General features: G+C 32.3%; 2 protein-coding genes across 7 annotated transcripts; one reads left to right on the top strand and one right to left on the bottom strand.

Annotated features, from left to right (window-relative positions):
- The first annotated feature begins 292 nt into the window (after window positions 1-292).
- Window positions 293-17288, top strand: LOC116774042 ((E3-independent) E2 ubiquitin-conjugating enzyme). 5 transcript variants are annotated; one of them, XM_061521091.1, is made up of 25 exons: window positions 294-616; window positions 2647-2874; window positions 3844-4086; window positions 4672-4783; window positions 4861-4992; window positions 5065-5201; window positions 5776-5948; window positions 6256-6369; window positions 6964-7171; window positions 7805-7930; window positions 8157-8257; window positions 8728-8863; window positions 9458-9556; window positions 9682-9856; window positions 9977-10119; window positions 10360-10449; window positions 10827-11018; window positions 11589-11685; window positions 12076-12184; window positions 12577-12666; window positions 13875-13990; window positions 14558-14751; window positions 15026-15223; window positions 15447-15597; window positions 15794-17288. In XM_061521091.1, exons 1-25 carry the CDS (start codon window positions 392-394, stop codon window positions 16120-16122), a joined length of 3918 nt encoding a protein of 1305 aa, XP_061377075.1. In that variant the 5' UTR covers window positions 294-391; the 3' UTR covers window positions 16123-17288. The 5 variants fall into 5 exon arrangements, with proteins under 5 accessions (XP_061377073.1, XP_061377072.1, XP_061377071.1 ...); XM_061521089.1 differs by having other exon boundaries at window positions 293-616; window positions 4861-5201; window positions 9470-9556; XM_061521088.1 differs by having other exon boundaries at window positions 293-616; window positions 4861-5201; window positions 9682-9850.
- Window positions 17289-17761: 473 nt separating this feature from the next.
- On the bottom strand, window positions 17762-22915 carry LOC116772027 (transmembrane protein 104 homolog). Of its 2 annotated transcripts, XM_032664053.2 has the most exons (6): window positions 22772-22915; window positions 22317-22460; window positions 21781-21993; window positions 21319-21572; window positions 19600-19805; window positions 17762-19356 (listed from the first exon to the last, which is right to left on the bottom strand). In XM_032664053.2, the coding sequence occupies exons 2-6, from the start codon at window positions 22392-22394 to the stop codon at window positions 18599-18601; spliced, it is 1509 nt and encodes a 502-aa protein (XP_032519944.1). In that variant the 5' UTR covers window positions 22395-22460; window positions 22772-22915; the 3' UTR covers window positions 17762-18598. The 2 variants fall into 2 exon arrangements, with proteins under 2 accessions (XP_032519944.1, XP_061377077.1); XM_061521093.1 differs by lacking the exon at window positions 22772-22915 and having other exon boundaries at window positions 21781-22018; window positions 22317-22520.
- Window positions 22916-23279: the final 364 nt, after the last annotated feature.

Raw genomic sequence — 23279 nt, 5'->3', positions numbered from 1 at the left:
AACTGTCAGTGCCGTCAGTGTGAAATAACCTTGAAAAAAAAACAAAACATCGGTTGAAAATTGATAATGGAATGTTTTTTCATTTCATTATTAAGACTTTTAAATTAAAATGAATGATGAAATTTCTTGAATAAACTTGATATATTCAGATTATAATAGGTTACTTAAATAAAGTTTTTAAAATTACTGTTATTCCTTCAAAGATCAGTTTTATACGCTTTCAGGTAGCGTGAAATGGAACGATCTATATTATTTTTTTGCATTGCCGCGCGATGGCGTTTCCGTTGCATAATTAATTGACGCATGCGCCACACATTGCAATCAGCTGTCAGAAAGAACATTATCACGTAAAAAACAAAATTAATTGTGTCTTCAGATAATTCCCGTCAATATGGCGGGTCAAAATCCAGGTTCGCCTACCGATTTTCAATATTTTTACGAGGATGAAGTGTACAAAATCAATAACCGTGGCCAAGTCGTCTTCGGTCTGGTGTTGGAGAATTATGAAGCAAACTCAAGCGACCAAGAGAGCGACATCGAAACACCCATACAAAAAGGCGAAATTCGTGTTGTCTGGCACCCTTCGGGTACCGAACGTGTTATTTCGGAAAAATCGGTAAGTTTAAAATTTTTATAGACATAATTAAAAATACTGTTAAATGTCATATACGTTCAATAACTGTACTCAATGCTTATACAGAAAAAGTGCAGTTTTAATATTTAAAAAAATACTGATGAATGTTAGATAATTTTAATAACACATATACAATAAAAAAAGTGGGTAATTTATATTCTGTAAGCTCCATCTACTACCCTCCATATAGAAAAAAATAACATGTTATTTTTATTTTTTATGATTATCTTACAACTATATGGGAATCATTAGTAAATAATGACCTATTCAAATATATATAATCTTGTTAGCAAAAACCAGTTAAAAGGTTTATAGCAGAGAAAAAATCTTTTCACTGCCTAATTAATACAATACCCCGCTTATCAAAACAGTATATGAATGATAGATGTAATTATACCAAGAGGGGTAGATGTGTCTTCTGTGATATTTTCAAAGATTTCTAACATTTCCATATAGTCCTAGAATATTAACAACAGAACAACATTTTCTATTCAGTCTAACAATAGAACAGTTTGATATGGGACTATTATATAAAGTACACTTTAAATTTGTATTTGTGATACAGTCAACTGTGTGAAATACTTTTTTATTCTAACCTGTTAAGAAATATGAGGAGTAATATTTGAGGTTGATCATTAAAATAAAATTTAACTCGCTTTATCACCTACAAAATCTATTCTTATATACAGCTAAATACAAAATATGTATAAATGTGTATTATTACAAAAGATATATATTAAGGAACGACCTATCATGTACATAAACATGATTACATTGCAATTAAATAATTGCCAAATATTGCTACATTAATCAGGTCTGTTGTATTGTTATGTTATACTTATATCAGAAAATTTCTTACAAATTTACACAAATACAGATAGTAAATATGGCAGAAACAGTCCATAACTTACAGTAGATTTCCAACTGTGTCTCAACAATTAATTAAGCTCTAAGAAATTGATCCCACCTATACACTTGACCTGGAGAAGAATTGTTCACAAATAAGTCTCTGGAAATGGTCTTCTTCACAGGAATTCCATTCTTTATTGATATAAAAACTTTTTATTTGAATTTATTAATATAAATATCAAATTGGTGTATAATTTTACAACAAATTATATTAATTCAGATTTTAGAATGTGCATAATCTAGATTATTTTGGCTTGTGGAATAGTTAAATGGAATATATTATATGTTTAGCCAACACCTTGGAAATGCTCAGACATAATCTAACGGTTCGATCTTTGGAAACCTATAAAATACAGAACAAGGAAACAATAATCATACTTAATTATTTCTTTTCTATGTATGTATATTGTTATTTTAGTTAAATACTATATTACCTCATGTTTTTTATGTCAAAATAATCATATGACATCAAATATTTTTATATATAGTTACGATTTTATTCGAGACGAAAATGTATGCAAATGCGCTTTTGGTACCTGTGTACGCGCCTTAATACGTATACTTAATTGAAGGCGGAATAAAAACTAAACGATGCCTCTAATTATTTAGTTTTTGGGTGATCTTTTTTTGTTTTTCATTCCGCACTCGCAAATATGTTGTGCTAAAATAACATGCGATCAATATTTATCGAACAGAAGAAAAATATTTTAAATGTATATATTCTCAGTTTATATTTGAATAAATGAATTTAAATAAACCAACCGTTTATAGTTTTAAATTTGTTAACTAAATGCTCATACGTACGTTATTTATCTCATGTAATTTTAAAACGTATGAGTTACTAACTGCAGGTAATCGATTGACTTCGTACAATCTCGTTTATTTTCGGAAACAGGAATGGTCCAATAGGAACGAGCGAAAAGAGTTATAATGGCATCGGTTTTAAAAATGCATATATTTTATTATTATACGGAATAAACTAATAATACTTTCATTATTTTTAATATCATAATAATATTTATTTAATCTGGGAATTATGAATAATATTTATGTTTGTAATATGAATAGAGCGTGAATTGTATAAGAGTTTATTAAATTAACAGGTTGGTTTAGCCGATCGCTCGTTGATGCCAGGAGATGTTGTCCGTCGCCTTATAGCCGGGCGGGACACGCAGCGGGGTTATTGCAGGGATATAGTGATGACAGCGGCGCTCCAGATAGTCGGCACCAAGCACGTCATACCCAACGTGGCCAGCGAGAGGCTCCAGCCATTGGAGGAATTCACTCCAGACCTGGCTGTCTGTCTTGATTCCTGGGTCGGATCGTCAAAGGTAAAGAGCACTTTTTTTATTTATTAATCCATCAAATTTTTGTCCACCATTTCGGTCATCCACAAATGTAATTAATTTTGTTTTTGTTTAATTTATAATTTTTTATATAAAATTGGTGTCAGTTTCCGTTTATTTTATTAAATTTTTAATTATCGTATACTACACACGGACATTATATTTTATCGAAAAGAAACTTAGATACTGAACAAATTTCGTCTTATGTCCTCGTGTAGAATAAAACTTACGTATAGGTTATTATGTATTTAATACAGCAAATATAAAATAAGATAAAAAATATAAATAAGAGTGGAACGCGAAAACTTAAATATAGATTTTTATTTTCTGTTAAATATTAAGTAATACATAGTCGAAGAAAATATTAAAAAAAAACGATCAAATATTGTCAAATCTTTAAATTTAAATATAATAGACAATTATTGACCTTGAAATGGAGTGATTCATTCTGTGTATTTTTTTTATTAGAAGTAAACGGACGTAAATTTATTTTATTAGAAATATATATATATATATTATTAGAAATATATATATATATATATATTATTAGAAATATATATATATATATATATATATATATATATATATATATCATCTTGACGTTATGTTTTGTGGGAGACGACCGGTTTAAATTATATAAGCATTAAAAGGATTCATTTAAATTTTTATAAACCCTGACATACATAATACATATTACATGAAAATGTAATATGTATTTATGATTGAATAAGAAATGAAAAAAGAAAAAGAAAGACATGTAAAAAGAAGAAAAACATGTAAATGAAATAAGAAAAATAGCTTCTGTTTCTTTCAAAGCTGTATGAGTTTAGCGCTTTACTTTCCGATGTACAAATAAGTATCAGCTGTTCCTTTACCTTATACACAACCATAATAAAAAAAAGTAATCACGATTAGTACTAAATAGCTACGTTGACAAGCGCATTCTATTTCCAGTCGGTTCACAGTAAACTGCGTCTAGTGTCATCGGATGGGTCTCGGTTGGAATATCCAGATCTGGACACGTGTCCATTGGAGGACTACTCGATGAGACGTCGACGTGCAACGCCGTACTCCTCGTCGGAGTTTTACCCGGGGCAGGTGGTGTACGGGCCACTGGGAGCCCTCGACACCGCCAACTGGCTGAACATGACCAAGGAAATGAAGGCAGCCAGGAAACATAAGATGCATGACCATAAGGTTAGTGAAACCTTCTTCAAGGATTGTGTAGTTTTTTTTTTGTTATAATCTGTGTGATGTGTGCTATGTTTTGTCTGCCAATGTCTTCATTTAATAGGATTCAAAATTGTGGAGGATGTAAAAGGCTTTAAAAGTAATATAAATATATGTGTGTGTTACTGAAATTGATAATGAAAATAGATTTCACATTCCACCTTGAAATTTAATTTGGTGTTGTTTTTTTTGACCAGATATCTGAACTGTTAATATTTTAAAATTACCATAATATATGTCCATGATAATACAAACCTGTAAATTACATGTTGTCAACTAAAACAAGCTCGGTGTGATGGTTTCCTCTAAAGGTTTTTTAAGTCCATTAAAAATAATAATAAATAAATTGTCTTCCTTTCATAGTAATTACGAATACCAACTTTAAATGCAAAATTATTTGAGTTGTCTTTCAAAATATGGTTTAATTTTAATGTTTTATAATTGATATGCTATATACTTATATAGTAAAATGGCATTACAGTCTTTTATAAATGTAAAAATATTAATCCTATAGTTTTAATAGCCTTTAAAAAAATCTTGGTATGTATTCAGTTCACAGTGGAGGCTGTTGTTACTGAGAGTGTCAGCGTTCATTGGCAGTGTAGAGCTCTCTGCACTCTACCTGACGCAGCAACTCCTCAACAACCTAAATTCCTGGTGGAAGGTTGGATAAACCTGTTTTGATAGGGTTTGATGAAAAAATGCAACATAATTTATTTATTTTTTATTTTTGTCACACAGGTGAAGATCTGAAGAGACTCAAATTGCTCAACGTATTCGAACCCTGTACACTGCAGGTCGGTGATAGAAACTTCCTAACAATCGGTCCAGAGGACACATTCATCAGCAAGAAACAGTGGAGGAAACAGCAGAGTAAATACACATTATATCAAAAAATGATGGAAAATTCTAGAACATTTTATTATAGTTGTATTTTGTTTCCAGGTAAGTTCTATAGGAATCTCCGTAAACAGACTAGACCAGTGAAGAAACCGTCTAAGACTGATGCCAATTCAACTGAACACGTGCCGTCGCGGCCTAAAAAGCGAGCCTCATCACAGAGGAAACTCAAAACTATTGATGTATGTTAAAATACACCTAATAATATACATGTACATATATACGACACACTTTTGGCATAATTTAATATTGTTTGTTGGATTGCTTTTGAAAAACATTAATAGTAAGGCTGTAAACTTGTGTTGGAAAGAAAAATAGATATGAATTTCTCCAAAGGTTAATTGTTTCATTAAAATTATATATCTGTTTGCAAATATAATGTACAGCAAAGTAAAAGTAATGTAAGATAATAAATATAATAATAAAAAAATTAATTGTGCGTGTAGTCCCTGTGAACGATTAAAGTGAAACTTCGTAATTTTTTATGGAAACAATAACTGGTAGAAATTGATTGTTAAGGAATTTTTAAGTGTTTCTTTAATACAAATTTTATTAACATTACTTACAAGTCGCAATTGATTGCCCGCATGCGTTCGACTGCCACGAATTGCCTCTCGCTGTCTCTTATTACCCCCCTCCCCCTCACAGAAGCGTTGAACGTTTCACGCAACCTTGTTGGAAGTCGCATAAGTAGTTTCACTTCACAATAGGTAATATAGGATGAAGTACTGATTTAACAATTTATTTGTTTTCCAGAATGATATGGATGTAGACGGCGGTAATGAGAAGTTGGAATCTCTTGATGAAGCTTTAAAAGCTGATTCAAACTGTCCCAGTATTAAAATAGATCCTAGTGGAGATGTCGCGTTACCAGTAGTTAGTAGCATAGATGATACTGTCACTGAAGAGAAAAACGATTCCGGTATAAGGTGAGATCATGTAATGTAGAACACAAACAAATAATTACCTCAATTATCATATATATTATATGAAGTGTTTAAGAATATTTTAATATTTTTAATACCAACAGGTAATATATATATGTATACATCTAACAATTGTTCAAAAATTAAAATTATGTTCAGAATTATATAATGGAAAAATTCATAGACACATACACAATTTTAATACCCTGGAATATTGTTGTCTTTGCTTTGTCCAAAGCATAGTGAATGTCCTAGTTTTCTTTTTGAATTTTAAATCTAGCCTTTTAACTATAAGATGATGTTCTTTCAGTCCAGAGCCTCAAGAGGGGCGAAGGCCTGCTGGTTTGAATGGAGCCCCGCCAGACCAGGACGATGATTCAGATAACTGGGAGAACACCAGCAGCGATGGCAGTGATACAGACAGGTGATTATTATATATATGATATATAGTATATATGTATAGCCTCAAGTTGTGGTATGTTGACTTTGTAAATAGAATAACAGGTTCCGCAATAAAAGATCATCACAGAAAACTACTGAATAGATATCAAGGAAATTTATCCAAGTTTTATGTCTTAGTCCATTGACTTTCTCTAAATAAAATACTGCATTAACTTTGTTTAGTAAACAATTAAGTAACAACTAGTTTTAAGTGCTATGTGTTCTGTGTTGTGCCTTTTCTTGCAGACAAAGTTGAGCATATGTTTTAGTCTTTATGAAAAGTATTTTATTTAATACTAACAGATATGCTCAACTTTATCTGCAATAAATCACATGAACCAATATATAAACAATGTATATAAATTTTATGTTTTAAATATATTTTTTATTATTTTCATTGGGTATACGAAAATTATATGAGGAGTTTCATATCAAAATATAATGCATTTGTAAAGACAGTCACTAAAACTGTAACTTGTAGAAAGTGTAACACACCTTGACCATAATCTTTTTTTAGCTGCCGATATAAACTGTATACTATATAAACTTTTAAAAGGCCTCTCTGTCATGTTCTCAGCGGCGCCACGTGGTCGTCTCGCTGTTCGTCCGCGGCGTCCGGTTCGGTCCGCGGGGCGAGGTCCCCGCAGCTGGCTGTCCGCTTACTACGAGGCAAGAGACTGAAGCGTGCGGTCCGTAGGGCTCCGCCCGCGCCGCCCCCACGACGGACGGATAGGGTCGTCGTGGAGACGCTACACACCACCAGCAGGGCTAACGTCGTTTGGCAGGTGAGGTATACATATATCTATATATAACGCGGTCCGTACATATACAATAATTTTGCACAATATTTTTATTGTGCAATAATATTGAACACCCTCTTTTAATCCAATCGTTTAATAATATTAAGCAATAAGATCGACAAACCATTCACGTGACTGAACTGATCACAACCGCTCGAAAAGTGAACTAAACAAAATCGCAATACTAACCCTACGCAGTACAAAAAAGCTGAGCTTAAGCTCGCCCAAACTTCAATTGCGCAACTTTTCAATATTATCCGTACACTGCTAATAATATTGTACAAACAACTATATTGTGCGGCCGTATATACCGTAACTATACCGTAGATGTATGGGCCGCCTAACACTAATAAGTCGATTGTAGCTTACCAAAGAGTTCAATTTAAAGACTTATTCTCCTTTATGTATCTAAGTCTATGGGCTATGATACTCCTAAGGCATGTCATTGCTTTGTAATAAAGAAGTAATATATGGATAGCAGTAATAAATTACTTATTAAATACATCATCGCCATTATTAGTCTAAAATGCTGTTCCATCTCTTACAAATCAGTTTTTTTTTGTTTTTAATACATTTTCAGGCAAGTTTATATTAATAACTATATTTCTTATATAACAGGACGGTACAATTGAAATGGGTATACCCTCGACACAGTTGTATCCTATCCATCACCTGGATGGTCAGGAATGTTTCCCAGGAGACTTCGTCATCAACGGCGCCGCTAGTGTAGAGGAAACTCAACAGGTGTGTTTGAGAATTTAAGGTATTTACTTGAAGTATTCTAATTTACCTTTTTTTTTAAAAAAAAAAATTCGATTTAGACTAAACTTCTCTAATGAAAACGTAGTCATCATGTCAAAAGTTTGTAATAAAAGAAAGGATTTGTGTTTCTCAATATATCATATATATATATATATATATATATATATATATATATATATATATAATTTGTATGTATTCAATTTCCCAGCTGAAGCATAGAGAATACGGCGTGGTGCAGCGAGTAGATCATCATGGGCGGACTGCCATTGTACACTGGTATAGGACATACACCAGCGTAGACGAACCAGTGTTAGTATATACGTTTATTATTATTATTACTGTATGTAATATAATTTATTTTTAACATCACAATACAGAAAGATAATCAATTTTAAGTACAGGGATCTCTTGCACGGGTTAATGCTAGAGATAAATCCAAAATATATGTCGTCGTGGAACCATTTGTAACAATAACATATTACGTTAAAATAATCCCTTATAAAACCTGCATAAAATAAATAGTATAAAACTATAGTAACATAAAAAATACATGAAATCATATCTAATACTATTGACAGATATAAGGATTTTAGTAGACTTAGTTTTATTGACATAATAAATAAAAGTGTTTAACTTTTTTTCTTAATGAGTGCCGAAGATTTAAATTTTCATCAATTAAACAATATAACCACTTTTCTCACTTAACTCTTATATAAATTTTGAATTAATCATTGTAATAATGTTTCCAGGCGTCTGTAACAAGTTTTTATTGTTTCCAGGCCACAGATGTTGTTTGAGAGTGAGATGAGTGTATACGATCTCAAGGATCACCCTGATTTCCAATATCGTCCGGGAACTGTGGTCATTAGAGTCGCCAACTTCACTGGCGAAGACGCCAACTGCACCGCGGGACAGGTAAATATAAATATTTGTATGGACACTTTACGCAGTATATTAAACTGTTATACATTTATCACAATGAATTATACAGTTGTATATTTGTAGACTTATCAAAATGAATTATACTGTTATATATTTAGATTATAATATATATATATATATATATATATATATATATATATATATGTTTTTAGACACTTACTGCAGTTATACAGTTCCACATGGTTTTAATTTTTGTCTGTGATATTTTTTTTGTAAACTATGATACTTGTATTCACTATAAAATTTAGCTTCTTATAGTCTAAGATTATATAGTATAAAATATATGATTAATCATTTTATATATGGTGTTATTAAGTTGTAGTTGCATTTCTGTCATCAGATCCGAGTTTAAAAGGTTGAAATTAATTAACAATTCGACATTTGTACAAAATCATCCAGGTTTTCAAAACCAACATTATATAATATTCACTATATAGATAGGCTTAAAAATAATATATAACTTTTTTTATACATATGTATAAATAAATATTTGCAAGGGTAAAATTTTGAGATTTGTAGTATTACTCTATTCTATGTATAGTCTTTGTCATTTTGAATAAAGTACAGGTGTTGTCCCAGGTTATAGACAATTTTCCAACTGGCCGTGTTAAAGTGTGGTGGGTTGATGGACACACCAGTATGTGCTGGCCACAGGATTTATACAAGGTAAGTTTGTCTATATTATACTATAACAAGAAAATAAGTCGTGGGATATAACTTGGAATTGATAAATTTAAATATATGCCATATAGTTGTTTACACTTTATTTTTATTAACAATTATAATATAAGGTCGGTGAATATGACTCTGAAGACGGCGAGCTGTGGGGCTCCGAGGGCACTGTGTCCGAGGATTCGTGGGAAACACAGAGTTCTGCTCACGAGTTGGACCCACGTACACCTGACGCGCCTGTAGCCGCACCACCGGCCACTGCACCGACCTGGTCCGCACCTGCATCAGGTACAGGTACAAAACGTATCAAAAATTTTTATCTTAAAAAAAAAAATTCTTAAGGGAGTTACATATACAAATCATATGTACATGTCTGAACATCATATGCAAATACATACATCGGTATGCTTCTAGCGGTGGCAACTCCTAGCGAGGAGGCTGGTCCTTTGCCGAAGCTGTTGGAGCCTCGCGTGGCGGCGCACATCGAGAGAGGACGAGTGGCTATGAGGAAACTAGAAGAGATCTTCGCTAAACAACCAACACTACAGAGCCAGGAGGTGAGTGTAACAATGAATCAGATGATATATCATCTTGTTAGTTATGTTTAAAATAACGAGCAAAACAAAATATTTTTTTTTATCTAAAATACATTATAAATGTCACAGTATGTAAGAATATATGTTCATGGACACTTCTAACTGAATATATCATTTATTAATTATTACATATAAAAAAATTCTGGTCTGAAAATTATAGTTATATTTTATTTAACCAAAACTGAAATAATAATCTTTCAGATTATGCGCAAGCTACTGAATCTCTATAAGGACTGCCGGTTCCTTGACAGATTGATGGGCACCACCTTCTTCCATGAAGATCACTTTTTGGTAAGCTTACAATTAGGATGATAAACACCAAAAATTAGTATGAAAGAATAAGGCAACATAGTTATAATCAGTAACTATATTGGAAAGTTGTAAAAAAGTTTCTAAACTGAATGAGAACTAAATTGATTTGTGTTGCTCTGCCATACAAAACTCTTCTCTTGAAATCACTGAATGAAGGTAGATATTGTAAGAATTGCGAATAATTCTGTGTCATCAAAAATAATAACTCAGCTCAGTCATGGATTCGGGTTATTGTGTTTGGAAAGGTACATATTTTATAATTTTTGTATAAACATATATCGTATCTCACTAAAACATGATTTCAGTATTCACAATAAAAGATAGTTTTATTAATAAATGATCCGTTTTATTTCCAGGGTCTATTGGAGCGGGTCCGCGAGCGTGGGGCAAGCACCCCTCGTGCTGGAGAGCGTCGTGTCCACGAACAGCTAGCTCGTCTGTTCAGCACCGAGCCCGCCGCTGACTTGGAACACGATGAGGATATGAAGATGGAAGACCGCACTCTCAGACCCATCGTAGCAGCTAATGTCACCGTGGAACCCATGGAGGTTAGAACACTAGTATGTTTATATACATACTGGTTTCTACCGCGACTATATCCGCGTGAACCTTGAAATTGGCCACAGACAATTTATGCTGTGCTAAAATATGATATCGCACAAACGGGCAGCGACATCTATAGTTTGTGTCACGTGACTTCATATATAAGACAACTGTATGTATAGGTTTTGACTGGTAAAGCAAAAAAGATATTTATATCCTTATAAAACTTTCATGTTTATATTTGTATTATTATGTTCTTTGCTACTTAATTTTATTTTTGTGTATTATATTTTTTTTTTGAAATCTTTGCTCTTTATATCTAATATAAATCGTTAATTATCAATTAAAAGTAAGTAATAGTATCCAAAGTTAAATTATATATCGTTAACCACGTTTACAAGACTATTACTCGTTAGTAATCAATTTCAAGTACCTTAAGGCTTAAAGGATTCTATAAAAATGCTCTGAATGACAAACATAAAAATAATAGTGTAATTCTTATATATTCATTCACTTTCTGTCTCACTTTCAATGATAGTTTTCATTGTATTAATATTATTGTTTAATTCTTATAGACAGAATTCTCATCGCCAAAGAAGCCGCTGAATCTGAACATTGAACAGTCAGCGTCTTGTTCTGATACTAACGTCGCTGAAGGTCCCATTGAAAACTGTAAGCATGACTATTAAACACTATTCTCTCAATTAAATTAAAATCAATATTTTTGTATGTACTACGGGGTTTTTTTTTTTAAACTATATACTCCTAACGTTTCGGTTACTTTACAACAACCGTGATCCCGGGCACACGAGATAAAAATGTCTGAAACATTTTCAGACATTTTCATCCCGTCTCAACGTCGACGTCGTCAACGTTGGGAGTATCCTATAAAATAATAAAAAAAACACTCGTTTTATTTAAACGAATACCCGCGAATGTATCTGATATCATAACTATTCTCTCGTTTATTTTAATAAAATTGAGATTCTTGAGATTAAGTATACATTCCATAAGTGCATTTTGTTGTAATTGTTCGACTAATAAATACGTTGTTCGTTTCAGCTGCTGAAACAGAAGGCGAAGTTGTGTATAGCGGTTCCCGCAACGTTTGCTACAAGCTGTGCGCTCTCATACACCGACAGCTGGTCAAGGCGCACGCCGAAGTCAACCGGTAACATACTCATAGACACTCGGTAACAAAAACATTCATAACCACTTGGTAACAAACAGAAACACTCATTGTCGCTTGGTAACAGATAGATATACTCAGACTTGGTGATACATATATATGTTCTAATTCATTTGGTAACAAAGAATATAATGAATGCACTGGTTAACTCATTGACATTTTGATAACAGATAAAGTAACCAGGATTCCTAAACTTACCCCAGGGATCTATAACAGTTGGTTCTTTAAAATTTTTGTTTCAAAAATTTTATAAGTGGTGTTCCTTTTTCTACCACACGAACTGTTTCCCTTACAAATCGGTTTAGAAAAAGACAGAATTAATAGTTAAGAGTTATGGCTGTATAATATATAAGTCTGCATCATTATTTTCGCAGGAGAAGGCCGCAAGAGTTGGCCGAATTCCTTAACAGCTTAATGAAAAAGCAAAAAGGGGGCGGGGAGAAGTTACCCTACCACTTTTCAGTGTGAGACATTTTTTTTTGTTTTTCCCATCCCCTCCTTCCATTTGTGGACCTTGTACATATTACGATATTTATAATAATCAACCGAAATAATACAATATTGCTGTCGTGATTATATATGTACAAGCTCCTTTACATATTATTTTTTATGAGCTATGTTATTTTTTTTAATTTCCGCCTCGCCTTATAATGTGTGCTATTAAAATCTTGCCCATTGTTGCCATTGTGTGCAAGGTACAGTATTATTTTATATCACTCGTACAACCTGCACATTAATTGATGTTTCAGTGAACGCATCACTTATATTAAACAATATTAGAATGAAGTGTCCTTACTCGGTCATCATCATATAAAGTCACTGATATCTGAATACAAATTTATATCATTTGCATGTTAATACAATTATAGAATTGTCTCATTTGGATTGATATTACATTTATGGTGTGATAGTTGAATACAAACATATTAATTATATATATATCTGTCATAGTTTCTTTTATATTTTTATTTAGACAGCACCACATTGTATTCCCTTCCATTATTTTATTTTGTTTTTTTTTTTTATTCATAGATGGCTCTGTAAAGGTGGTAACTTAATTTCTCTATTCCGTTGTTATAGAGATGAAGTTTAGTTTTGATGCTAGTGTCAGTTTGTTTAATGTAAGTCATGCGTGTTACCCGACGCTGCATGCTATCAAATTACTGTCGGATATATTCGATATATGTCACACGTTGATTTTTTTTATTTTAAGGCCTTCAACACACTGTCTGGCAGACGCAATTATATATAATTTTATATTGAACATAACAATTGTGATCATTGTGAATGTTAATTGTTTTAAAATTCTTTCCAAACCACTACAGATTAGTGTGTTCAGAGCCTAACGATCCTGTGTCCTTTAAATATTGTTGGAGTGTATAAAAGCATTGTCCCTTTGACATGAATTAGAAAATATTTTACGTTATATATACATATGAGTTTGTTATAAACATTGTGCTTTGTATTTCAACAGTTTAATCAAATTTGACTAAAAGACAAAAAAGTAATGAATAAATTAAAATTGTAAATTTCATTTATAATCGGAGTTATTTATAATCGGATAAATCGGAGTTTTTTCAAACTTTTACACATTGGTGAATTTAACGTATCTCTTACAAAGCTATCACTTATTACATGTGCACTGTTATATATTTAAATTGGTTGTTACCAGTCAATACGAAGCCCTGGTGGTGTCGATGGTCGATCAGGCTGAGAAGGCGGAGGAGAAAGCATCCACTCATGAGGTCAAGGAACCCGTCGCCGACACGCCCAAGATGGAAACTGCTGGTTGGTGATGATATAAGGCTATCTTAACGTATATTGTACCAGCACTTACTATCAATGTACTAATAACTCTTTAATATTATGCTTAAAACAAAAATAGTAAATTCATAAACAAATATCTTTAACGATTTCTATAAGGCATGACAAATTTCACAAAGATTATATTCCAATAATGACCAGTTTATACAACTTATATGTCCATCAAAAAAAATTTGAATAGACATTCCTCTATAGGAAATCAAAACTCATAAAAAAACAAAATTCAAAAAAGTTGTCTTTAAAAATTATACTCACATGCAAAGCACTTAAGGAAGTAAGTGTAGGCCAAAATTGCATTATATCATCTTGGTAAAGAGCTGATAGCCTTACACTTGTATACCAATATTCATCAAACATAGCTGGTTCTTAAACCATCGGAAGGAATACTCTTACACTAAACAACCGTTATTAACCATAAAAAGCTAACAACGACAGTACGGAAAATGTTTTATATAGTTATTGCCAAAAAAATATTAATTATATGTATTTAATAATCACATATAAATATATAAGTCTTTAACTCATCTCCAGGTCCAGAAGCGCCTCTAGCGTGTGCTGAAGGGGAGGGGGAGGGCGGTGTAGGGGGCGAGGGGTTCAGCGTGTTGGAGTCAGCCCCCGCCGCACACAGATTCAGACTGTCCATGTTACAACCCTCGGAGCCGAGGAGCTTTTACTCCGCTGTGAAGAGAGAGATCAAGCTGTTGAAGAGCGATCTACCACCAGGGGTATTTAGAAACACGCAAATTAATAATAACATACAGTTCATTAACCCCTTAAATGTCAAAACAGACAATCAAATGGATAAAGTTTTGGTCAATAGATCATGTTCATTTGATTAGAGGAAAAATATAACATAAGAAACTAATAATCAGTTCTTTTTGGTCTATTAAGGCTTTGTGTCTCCGTGTGAAGTTGGTTAAATAAGGCAATTAGTGTATAACCTCACAGGACCTTCATCCGATAAAGTCTAAACTCTAAAACGTTATCCATACATTGTAGGTGTGGGTTCGTGGCTACGAGGACCGTATAGACCTTATATCTGTGATGATAGCCGGCCCGGCCCGCACGCCCTACGAGGGCGGCCTATTTGTGTTCGACGTTCAGCTCGGCGGGGAGTACCCTAGGGCTCCGCCCCTGTGTCACTACCACTCATACTGCTCTGACAGACTCAACCCTAATCTGTATGAGGATGGAAAGGTAATTATACTCACATGTGGCCCGGATGTAGATTATATTGATGTAGGAACAAGTAACACTTTGATCGATCTCAACTTCTTAAGAGATGATATTTTACACAAGATTTACACCAATATTTAGATTTAAGATTGTAAAATTTAATATAATTAAAAAATATTTATAAATAAAGCAAAAAAAATTAAAATCAAAGGATCATCAGTTAACGAGTTTAAAAATGTTGCAGGTGTGTGTATCTCTCCTGGGGACCTGGTCGGGTCGCGGAGTCGAGGTCTGGGGGAAAGATAGTTCCTTGCTGCAGGTTATCGTGTCCCTGCAGGGGCTCATACTGAACGCAGAGCCCTACTTTAATGAAGCCGGTTACGAAAAACAGAAAGGTAGGGTGAATTTAAATATCCGTGTCTCCATTATTCTCAATTTAATTCCGTGGTTCTTTCTTGTTTACGACAAGAAAAGATTGTATTAATAGTGGATTTTTTTTTCGAAATTTCTAAAGTTTTTTATTTAATTTGTAACAATAACCAAAATCACGTCTTTCCTGATGGCTATTAACTAATGTCGCGTTATGAACAGGCACCCAGCAGGGTGAGGAGAACTCGCGTATGTACAACGAGATGGTGCTGTTAAAATTGGTGCAGTCGATGACTAAGATGGTTATGAACCCGCCGGAGCCGTTCCGCGAAGAGATCCTGCAGCACCTGCGTGCGTCCGCTGCAAGTCTCTGCCGTCGACTGGAGGGGCTGGTTTCTCTGTCCAACGGCCAGCCGTGCGACCTCCCTCCCCCCGACTACCCCCTCATCCCCGCCTCCCGCGGCTTCTGCCTCACCCTCCGCTCCTCGCTGGAGTCCTTCCGCAACGCGCTCCGTAAGAACGACATCACAGTCCCCCCCACCACGTTATAGCAAACCCCCCTACCATGACAGTAGTTATTAAATTCCATATAAACTTCACATTCAACACAGTAACCGTATTCTATGTGTCGCTGCAGTACTCTTAGTCATAGTATTTATTGTTATGTATTCCCGAGCCCCGAGGTCACGTTAGATTCCTGCCAGTCACAGGTTCAAGGCTTATTATTACTTACTCGATTATAAAATTGATCGTTCGATAGTTAATCGACATTTCCATGGTTCTGCGTGTGTTTAGAATTTGTTATTCATATTTGTTATTCAATATGAAGCCAACCGGTTCTCGGCCAGATCTATTATTTATTGTATGAAATTGTAATTTGTATGTTCGATCCGTGCGAATATTTATTGAAATTATAGAGAATTATATTTTTATTTTATTATTATTATTTTTTTTTTTAAAGTAAAGCATTACTTTGATACGTCACCCGTTAATGTTCAGGTTACGCGTACTTATCGAAAATTATCGACGCCTCGATGCGATTTTTTTTAACGATCGGTAATTTTGTATAACTCTGTGTGATAAAGACGGCGTGCGCTAGAACTCCGTGAACCGAGCGTTTGCGCTCCGCGTGTGTATGATGGTGTGTGCGTTATAAACGGATTTTATTGTTGTGTGTGTCAACATTGTGTGGCTATGCTATGATATGATATGATACATTCACATATTTTTATGGTTATTATAATTTTTATTTTTTGTTTTGTTTTGTTTTCTCCTTTTTTTTTTTAAATATAATAATACGTAATGAAAGATATGAATTTAAATTAATCGAATGTGAAATGTTAGCCGATGGAACGAGACACTTAGATCGTAATGATACCAAGCGTTACCTATGTTTTTTTTTATTACATTTATCTAAATGGATGTGTATGTGTAAGCATTATCAGTGTAACATTAAATTTAATAGATGATCTGTTGTTGTTGTAATTCATATGTAGCATTTGTCGAAATTGATATTATTTATTTGCAAATTATAGGGATATAATTTTATCATTAGTGCTTATAGGAGTACCTTCGGTGAGTGACGCTGATACTTGCACAAATACGATGTAACTTCATGCCAAAGTCAATTGAGCTATTAAAAGCTTACCTGTCGCTCGTGTACGCGATAAGTGACAACCTAATGTAATGATGGTAATTAATAAATTCTTCAACCTTACATTGTATTATTATTTCAATGTGTTTTTACAGTACCGTGTACTACAACATGTAGTGTAATGTTTCAAACATATATATAGTTATTTTTTTATATAGTTTATATATATATATATATATATATATATTTGAAGACTTACATCTACAAAGATAGTATGTTATGTAGTAAATAGTTTATAAATGGTTAAAATTGTTAATTATAGAAATTAACAAGAAGCTCGTGCAGAAACACCAAATAATAAATTAATTACTTGGGGTTGATCACCCGGTGCGAAATAAAAACTAGAGAATTGACTTAAATTTTCCCTTTAAAAAAATTATTAATTATATTATTAATCTTGAGATAATATATTAATATTTGTTTTACTGTTACCATAAGAAAGTGCTTAAAAATTAATTCCTTAATTATAAATAGTTTTGAAACAGTTCTTAGGAAAACAAAACGAAATCAAACATCTTTAAAATAAAACTAATATATAATTTTTAAATAAAAATTTATTTATGAAAATACTTTGCTCATTAACAATAGGTTTTTTATCACTAGTTAGTTCAATTACTCGATAATCATTGGAAGCGTTGACACAGTACATTAGATTAGGAGCATTCATATAACAGTTTTATAGATACTGATCATAACAACAGGTTTGTAAAGTTATATACTCTCGTATACAACATGTGGTATATATAAAAACATGCATAACAGAATAAAAAAATAAAAAAAAATATTTTAAAATATAAATTTATCATTTTATACATTTGAACAAACAAGTCTGCTCTGAATATTTAAAAATAAAAGTCATCTCATATTTGAATCTCCTTGGTAATTAATATCAACAGTTCTATATTCAAAATACATTTGTATTATTGTTCTAATGTTGCCCTTACATAGAATCAAGTAATTAAAAAAAAATTAAAAACATTGCTTTTTCATACAGAAGATTCATAACAGACGCTAAACACAAATTTGTTACAAATATAAAAATATATTCTTATTCAATAATCTTTCATATAGTATATTAAGTGTAAAAAAAAAAATAGCAAAACATTTAGAAGCTTTGGTCACTGATACAATAATAATAATAATAAATGGAACTTTCTCATATATTTCATTAGAGATCATTTAAAAATTAGTTTAGTTTTTTTTTTTATATTAGTTACATATTTATTAACATTCTCACATTAACAAATGACGTTAGAAATTGAACGAGAAAATTTTGAGCAAAACACAGCTTATTGTTAGATATAGAATCGACGAACAGAGTTTTATTTATCCATACTTTTAATTGTTGAAGTGTATATATTCCTACTTTATTGTCATCGTCTCTCGAACATGTTAACTGACACTAATATAATGCACATGAAGGACCACATCAGAACGAACGCCGCCCACGCTACGTTCGAGAAAGGACTTTTGTATTTATTGACGACGCCTAGACCTAACAGATTGCTGCAATGCCTTCTGGCTGAGAGCACTAGGAACGTCGGCATCAAGTATTGTATCCCGGTGCCGGCGTAAGAGCCGGTGAACTTTATCAGTATACTTATATCTTCTAAGAAGTAGGTCAGTAGCAACGGTGGTACCACCGCCACTACCGGGAACACCAGCTTCCTAAGGACAAAGTTGTACGAATCTAATCTACTGGTGTCCAGGAATAAGCTTTGCAGGTTATTCCTGAGCGTGATCGCGATGATTGGAAAACTGGTGGAGAGCGTGAAAACTGGGAAAAGGGCGAGGAAGTATTCGACGATTTCAAGGAATATGTTCTCGTTATCTGTTGGCACGAAGTTTAGAGTGTACAGGTCGTTTAGATTGGCAAAAGCGAATGCTCCTGTGAATGCTAGAAGGAGATAGAAGATGCTTATGAGTGCGTAGTCGAGAGAGAGATGGAGGTTCAGGCGGCTTTTTCCTCGAATGGGACTGATGAGAGCTGGCAGTGAATGGTGACACATGAAGGAATACACGCAGGCACCAAACAACGTCGGCATCCCTGTGAAGTCAAACGCCGGCGGCCTGCCCTGAGGACCGTCCACGACCAGCAGGTGGATCGCCATCGTTATCATAATGGCGAACGCTGGAACAACATACACGAAATAAAACATCTCATTGAAATTTTGTTTTTGTCCTATATTATACTTACTTGAAAGCTGTAGGCATATAATCTAGCATAAAAAATAATGCGGTAGATGGCATAAAGACATTATAAGTGTAAGACTTCTAATGATTTTAGACAATAACACACTCCAAACGGCCTTTTCCCTAGGCTTGATCCTGGAATCTCAAACATATACAGTTCTTTAACGAGGATACCACTCACCGAGCCACCTCATCCCAGACGTGAACAGCTGCAAGTACTTGGTCTTCTGCACATTGAAGAAAACAAACGGTCCCATGACTCCAAAGAATGTCAGTAACGATATTCTATAGCACTCGAATCTCGTGTACTGAGCTGTTCCTGATGATACGAAGCATGGTAGAACGTCCCAATCCGACGAATTCGTCATATTCGAGGGGATTGTTGTACTGCATCAAAGAAAAAAACACTTCCTCAGGCCTCTGATAGTATTATTTATTGATGTTGTGTTATTTCATTAAAAATAAGAATTTATCGACTTCCCGATTAGGGAAATTTTACACGGAATTTTTAACAAATAATTATTTGTCAGATTGTAAAGAATGATATATATTATTATTATTAAGTTTCATTGTTATTTGCAAAAATGAGCTGCGAACATCCAAAATATTTTATTATTATTAATGTAGTAGGAAATTGTATAAACTTCCAAGTTCTATACTCTTCTATATATTATCTATGACTTTTAATAATTAAAAAATGTATATAATTAAAAAATGTATATAGTAATTTATGATCAAACAGAATATCAAAAATAACTTATGAATGTTCTTCTGCCCATGTGTATTTATTTTCTTACATCCAACTTCCCTCTATTACTCCTAAAATAATGTCTGTTTGGCTAAATATTGAGATTACCAGGATTAACTAAATTGTCGCTTCATATTGCGTTCTTCGTAAATTTAATTTCAAAATGTAAATAACGTAACAAACACAGCTAATAATAGCATGGTGGCAAATGAGAATTCATTAACATTTGATTTTGAAGCGGGTTTATAAACCAGTCGGTATTAGCATTTCTGTATTTCAAGTGTCTGTTATATAATATTAGGTACCTATATGCGTCAATGTATCCTTAAACTGTGCCATCAATCAATTATCATAGAAATCAGAGACAAGAAAGACATTCTATTTTTAAATTTATACTCCTGAATATAAACTTTTTTTTATTTACATTCCTGCCAGTGAATATAATGGTAAATTAAATTAAATAATATAGAAACCTCATTGGATAAATTAAATTTTGCTGTTTATAAATGTATCTATGAATAGATTATTTATTTAATCGAGTCATTGAATCATACTTCGTTTCATTGATATATTTAAAAGCATGTTATCTATATGAATATACAAAATATATAATAATGAAACTTACACCTTAATTGATTCAATGGAGTATAAAGATATTTTACAAGCAAATATATATATTTTTTATATCAGAACTGATATCATAGGTTATGATAACATTTCTCTATCAATAACAACATTGACAACAAAATTACAATAGTCTATAAGACATTACATAATATTTATCAATACACTTAGCAATATATTTTATTTATTCATATTATATAGTTTCGCTAATATTATCACTATAATTTAATATTATAATATTATCAATATGATATTAATAATATAATTAATAGTATACTAAATTATTAATAAATTTAGTATACTTGTTATTGAGTTACAAACTAAAGTCTTATAATAATTCTCATTAATTTCATATGTTTAAGTATAGTTATAAGGATATTATTTAACTATGCATTAACATAGTCTATGTTTGAGGCTGTGTAAAGAAGCTAGACACTATACAACCTGCTAAAAAACAATAGTGTTTACAAATATTGATAACATTATAAATTTACTTGTGAAATAAATCCATGTCTTACTATTACTCACCATATCACATCCATAAGTGACTTGGATACCGCAGCTGAATATATAGATAAGTCTCCATATAAATACACACAGAGTGTGCAGTAGAACATTGTGCGTCCAGTTTTGTTGAGGAATAAATTGGCCATTTCTCCTAATTCTATCCGATTGTCGAGACTATAGTATCGAGAAGGTATCGAGTCCCCACACACCAACGGATCCTCCATGTCTCCATAGTTTTGTGAAGTAGCTTCCTCATCGGATTCATTTTCTTGAACCTTTAAATGAAAGTTAAAAATACATACAAATGTATCCTTTATACTAAAACGATATCATTGTTAAATTTCAATTTATAACCAGATATTTATACATCTTTTAATAATCTATTATACCATCTCAAAGTTTTATAATTGTAAATAATTTAGATGTTGATAACTAAACAGCTACATAATAATACAAAAAAACTGAACAATATATAAATCTCACACTGTTTCTCTTAATAAATTGCAATCTTTTCCATTTGAACACAGCGTTGGCACATGCCATGGTTTCAACCACATAAGTAGCGTTCATAAAACTCATAAAGGCCAAGAACACAAGGGATATTGTGCTGAGTCCCCATCCTGCTCTTGCAAAGGCTGCTGGCAAAGTCAGAGCACCGGTCCCCACAATGAGGTTGAATATGTATATCAATCCAACCTGAAAATTTTAACTATTAGAAAACCTGGAAAATGTAATGAAAGTTTTTCACTACACTTATTAAAATTATATTATAAGATTTAACAAAAAAAGGAAAATAAATATCAAAAAATGGAAAATAATGTACAAAAAGTTACTTTTTCGAAATCATAACAAAATTAAAGTTATAAAAAGTTATTCAATGTGTAATTTCTATGTCATTAATTCAACAAAATTATTTTAGCAGCAAGCTAACATGAAATCTTAAGATTTCCGTATTTCTAAGACTTCTAAGTGTTTACATGAATTAAGTTTACATTATATTAGAAACAAAGGGTACATACCCATACGGAATATTGATCACTGGTCTCTGCAACAGGCATTCTAAATATTCTTCTTATTATCCACGGTCTACGCGGCATAATGCCGATTTAATCCACATAGCTGCTATTAAAAATTATCTAACTGTTGTTTTCTTGGTTTTATACCTGAAATCAAGGCAACAATATGTTTCACTTTATTATCTACGTAACAAAGTCGATGATATGATTGTATACAAATGTTGAAATATTTTGACATTATCTTCCTTAAATATTACTGACAGTTCTCACATTCAAAACAGAAATAAACCCCCCCAACTTAAAAAAATCTTAAATTTTAAAAATAAAAACTTATTAGATTATATAATATTATAAACTTTAAATAGTTCATTATAATTTAACAAACTACATGTTGTTATATCCTTATTGTAATAAAAAAATGGCTTATAAAAACTAAAATTGTTTAAAAAATTACCCACTTGGTATTAATAACTTGACGGAAATTGATTGTTTGATTTAAAACTCGTATTTTAAAACTAAATATGAGTATAATATCATAACACTAGTTTTCAAATGCACTTAATCACAAATTTGCACATGATTTGAACTTAATACGGAACGAGCTACAATTGCAATAAATTTTATGCGTTTTATTAAAAGTTAATTAAGTATTGACATAAAAAACACGAACACTACAAATTTTGTACAAAAGTGCAATTTGTAATTAAAGTCATCTATGTGTCAACTCAAGTTTACCTTTTTTAAAGGTAGTCACACTTTTATAAATAATTTACGCTTATTGTTATTTACATAAAAATGGAATAAATAAAACAGCAAAAATTATTGTACTTATAAGGTTTGTTGTAGCTATGAAAGTGTGAACTCAGCATTACATTCAAGAAACAAGACACCTCTAAATAGTTTTTCGAAATATCAGCACCATTTATTATTCATAGAGAATGATATGAAGGTATAAATTAGTTTTTT

Source organism: Danaus plexippus, chromosome 8 (assembly GCF_018135715.1).
Source record: "Danaus plexippus chromosome 8, MEX_DaPlex, whole genome shotgun sequence".
NCBI lineage: Eukaryota > Metazoa > Arthropoda > Insecta > Lepidoptera > Nymphalidae > Danaus > Danaus plexippus.
This window is presented reverse-complemented; position numbering and strand designations above follow the sequence as displayed.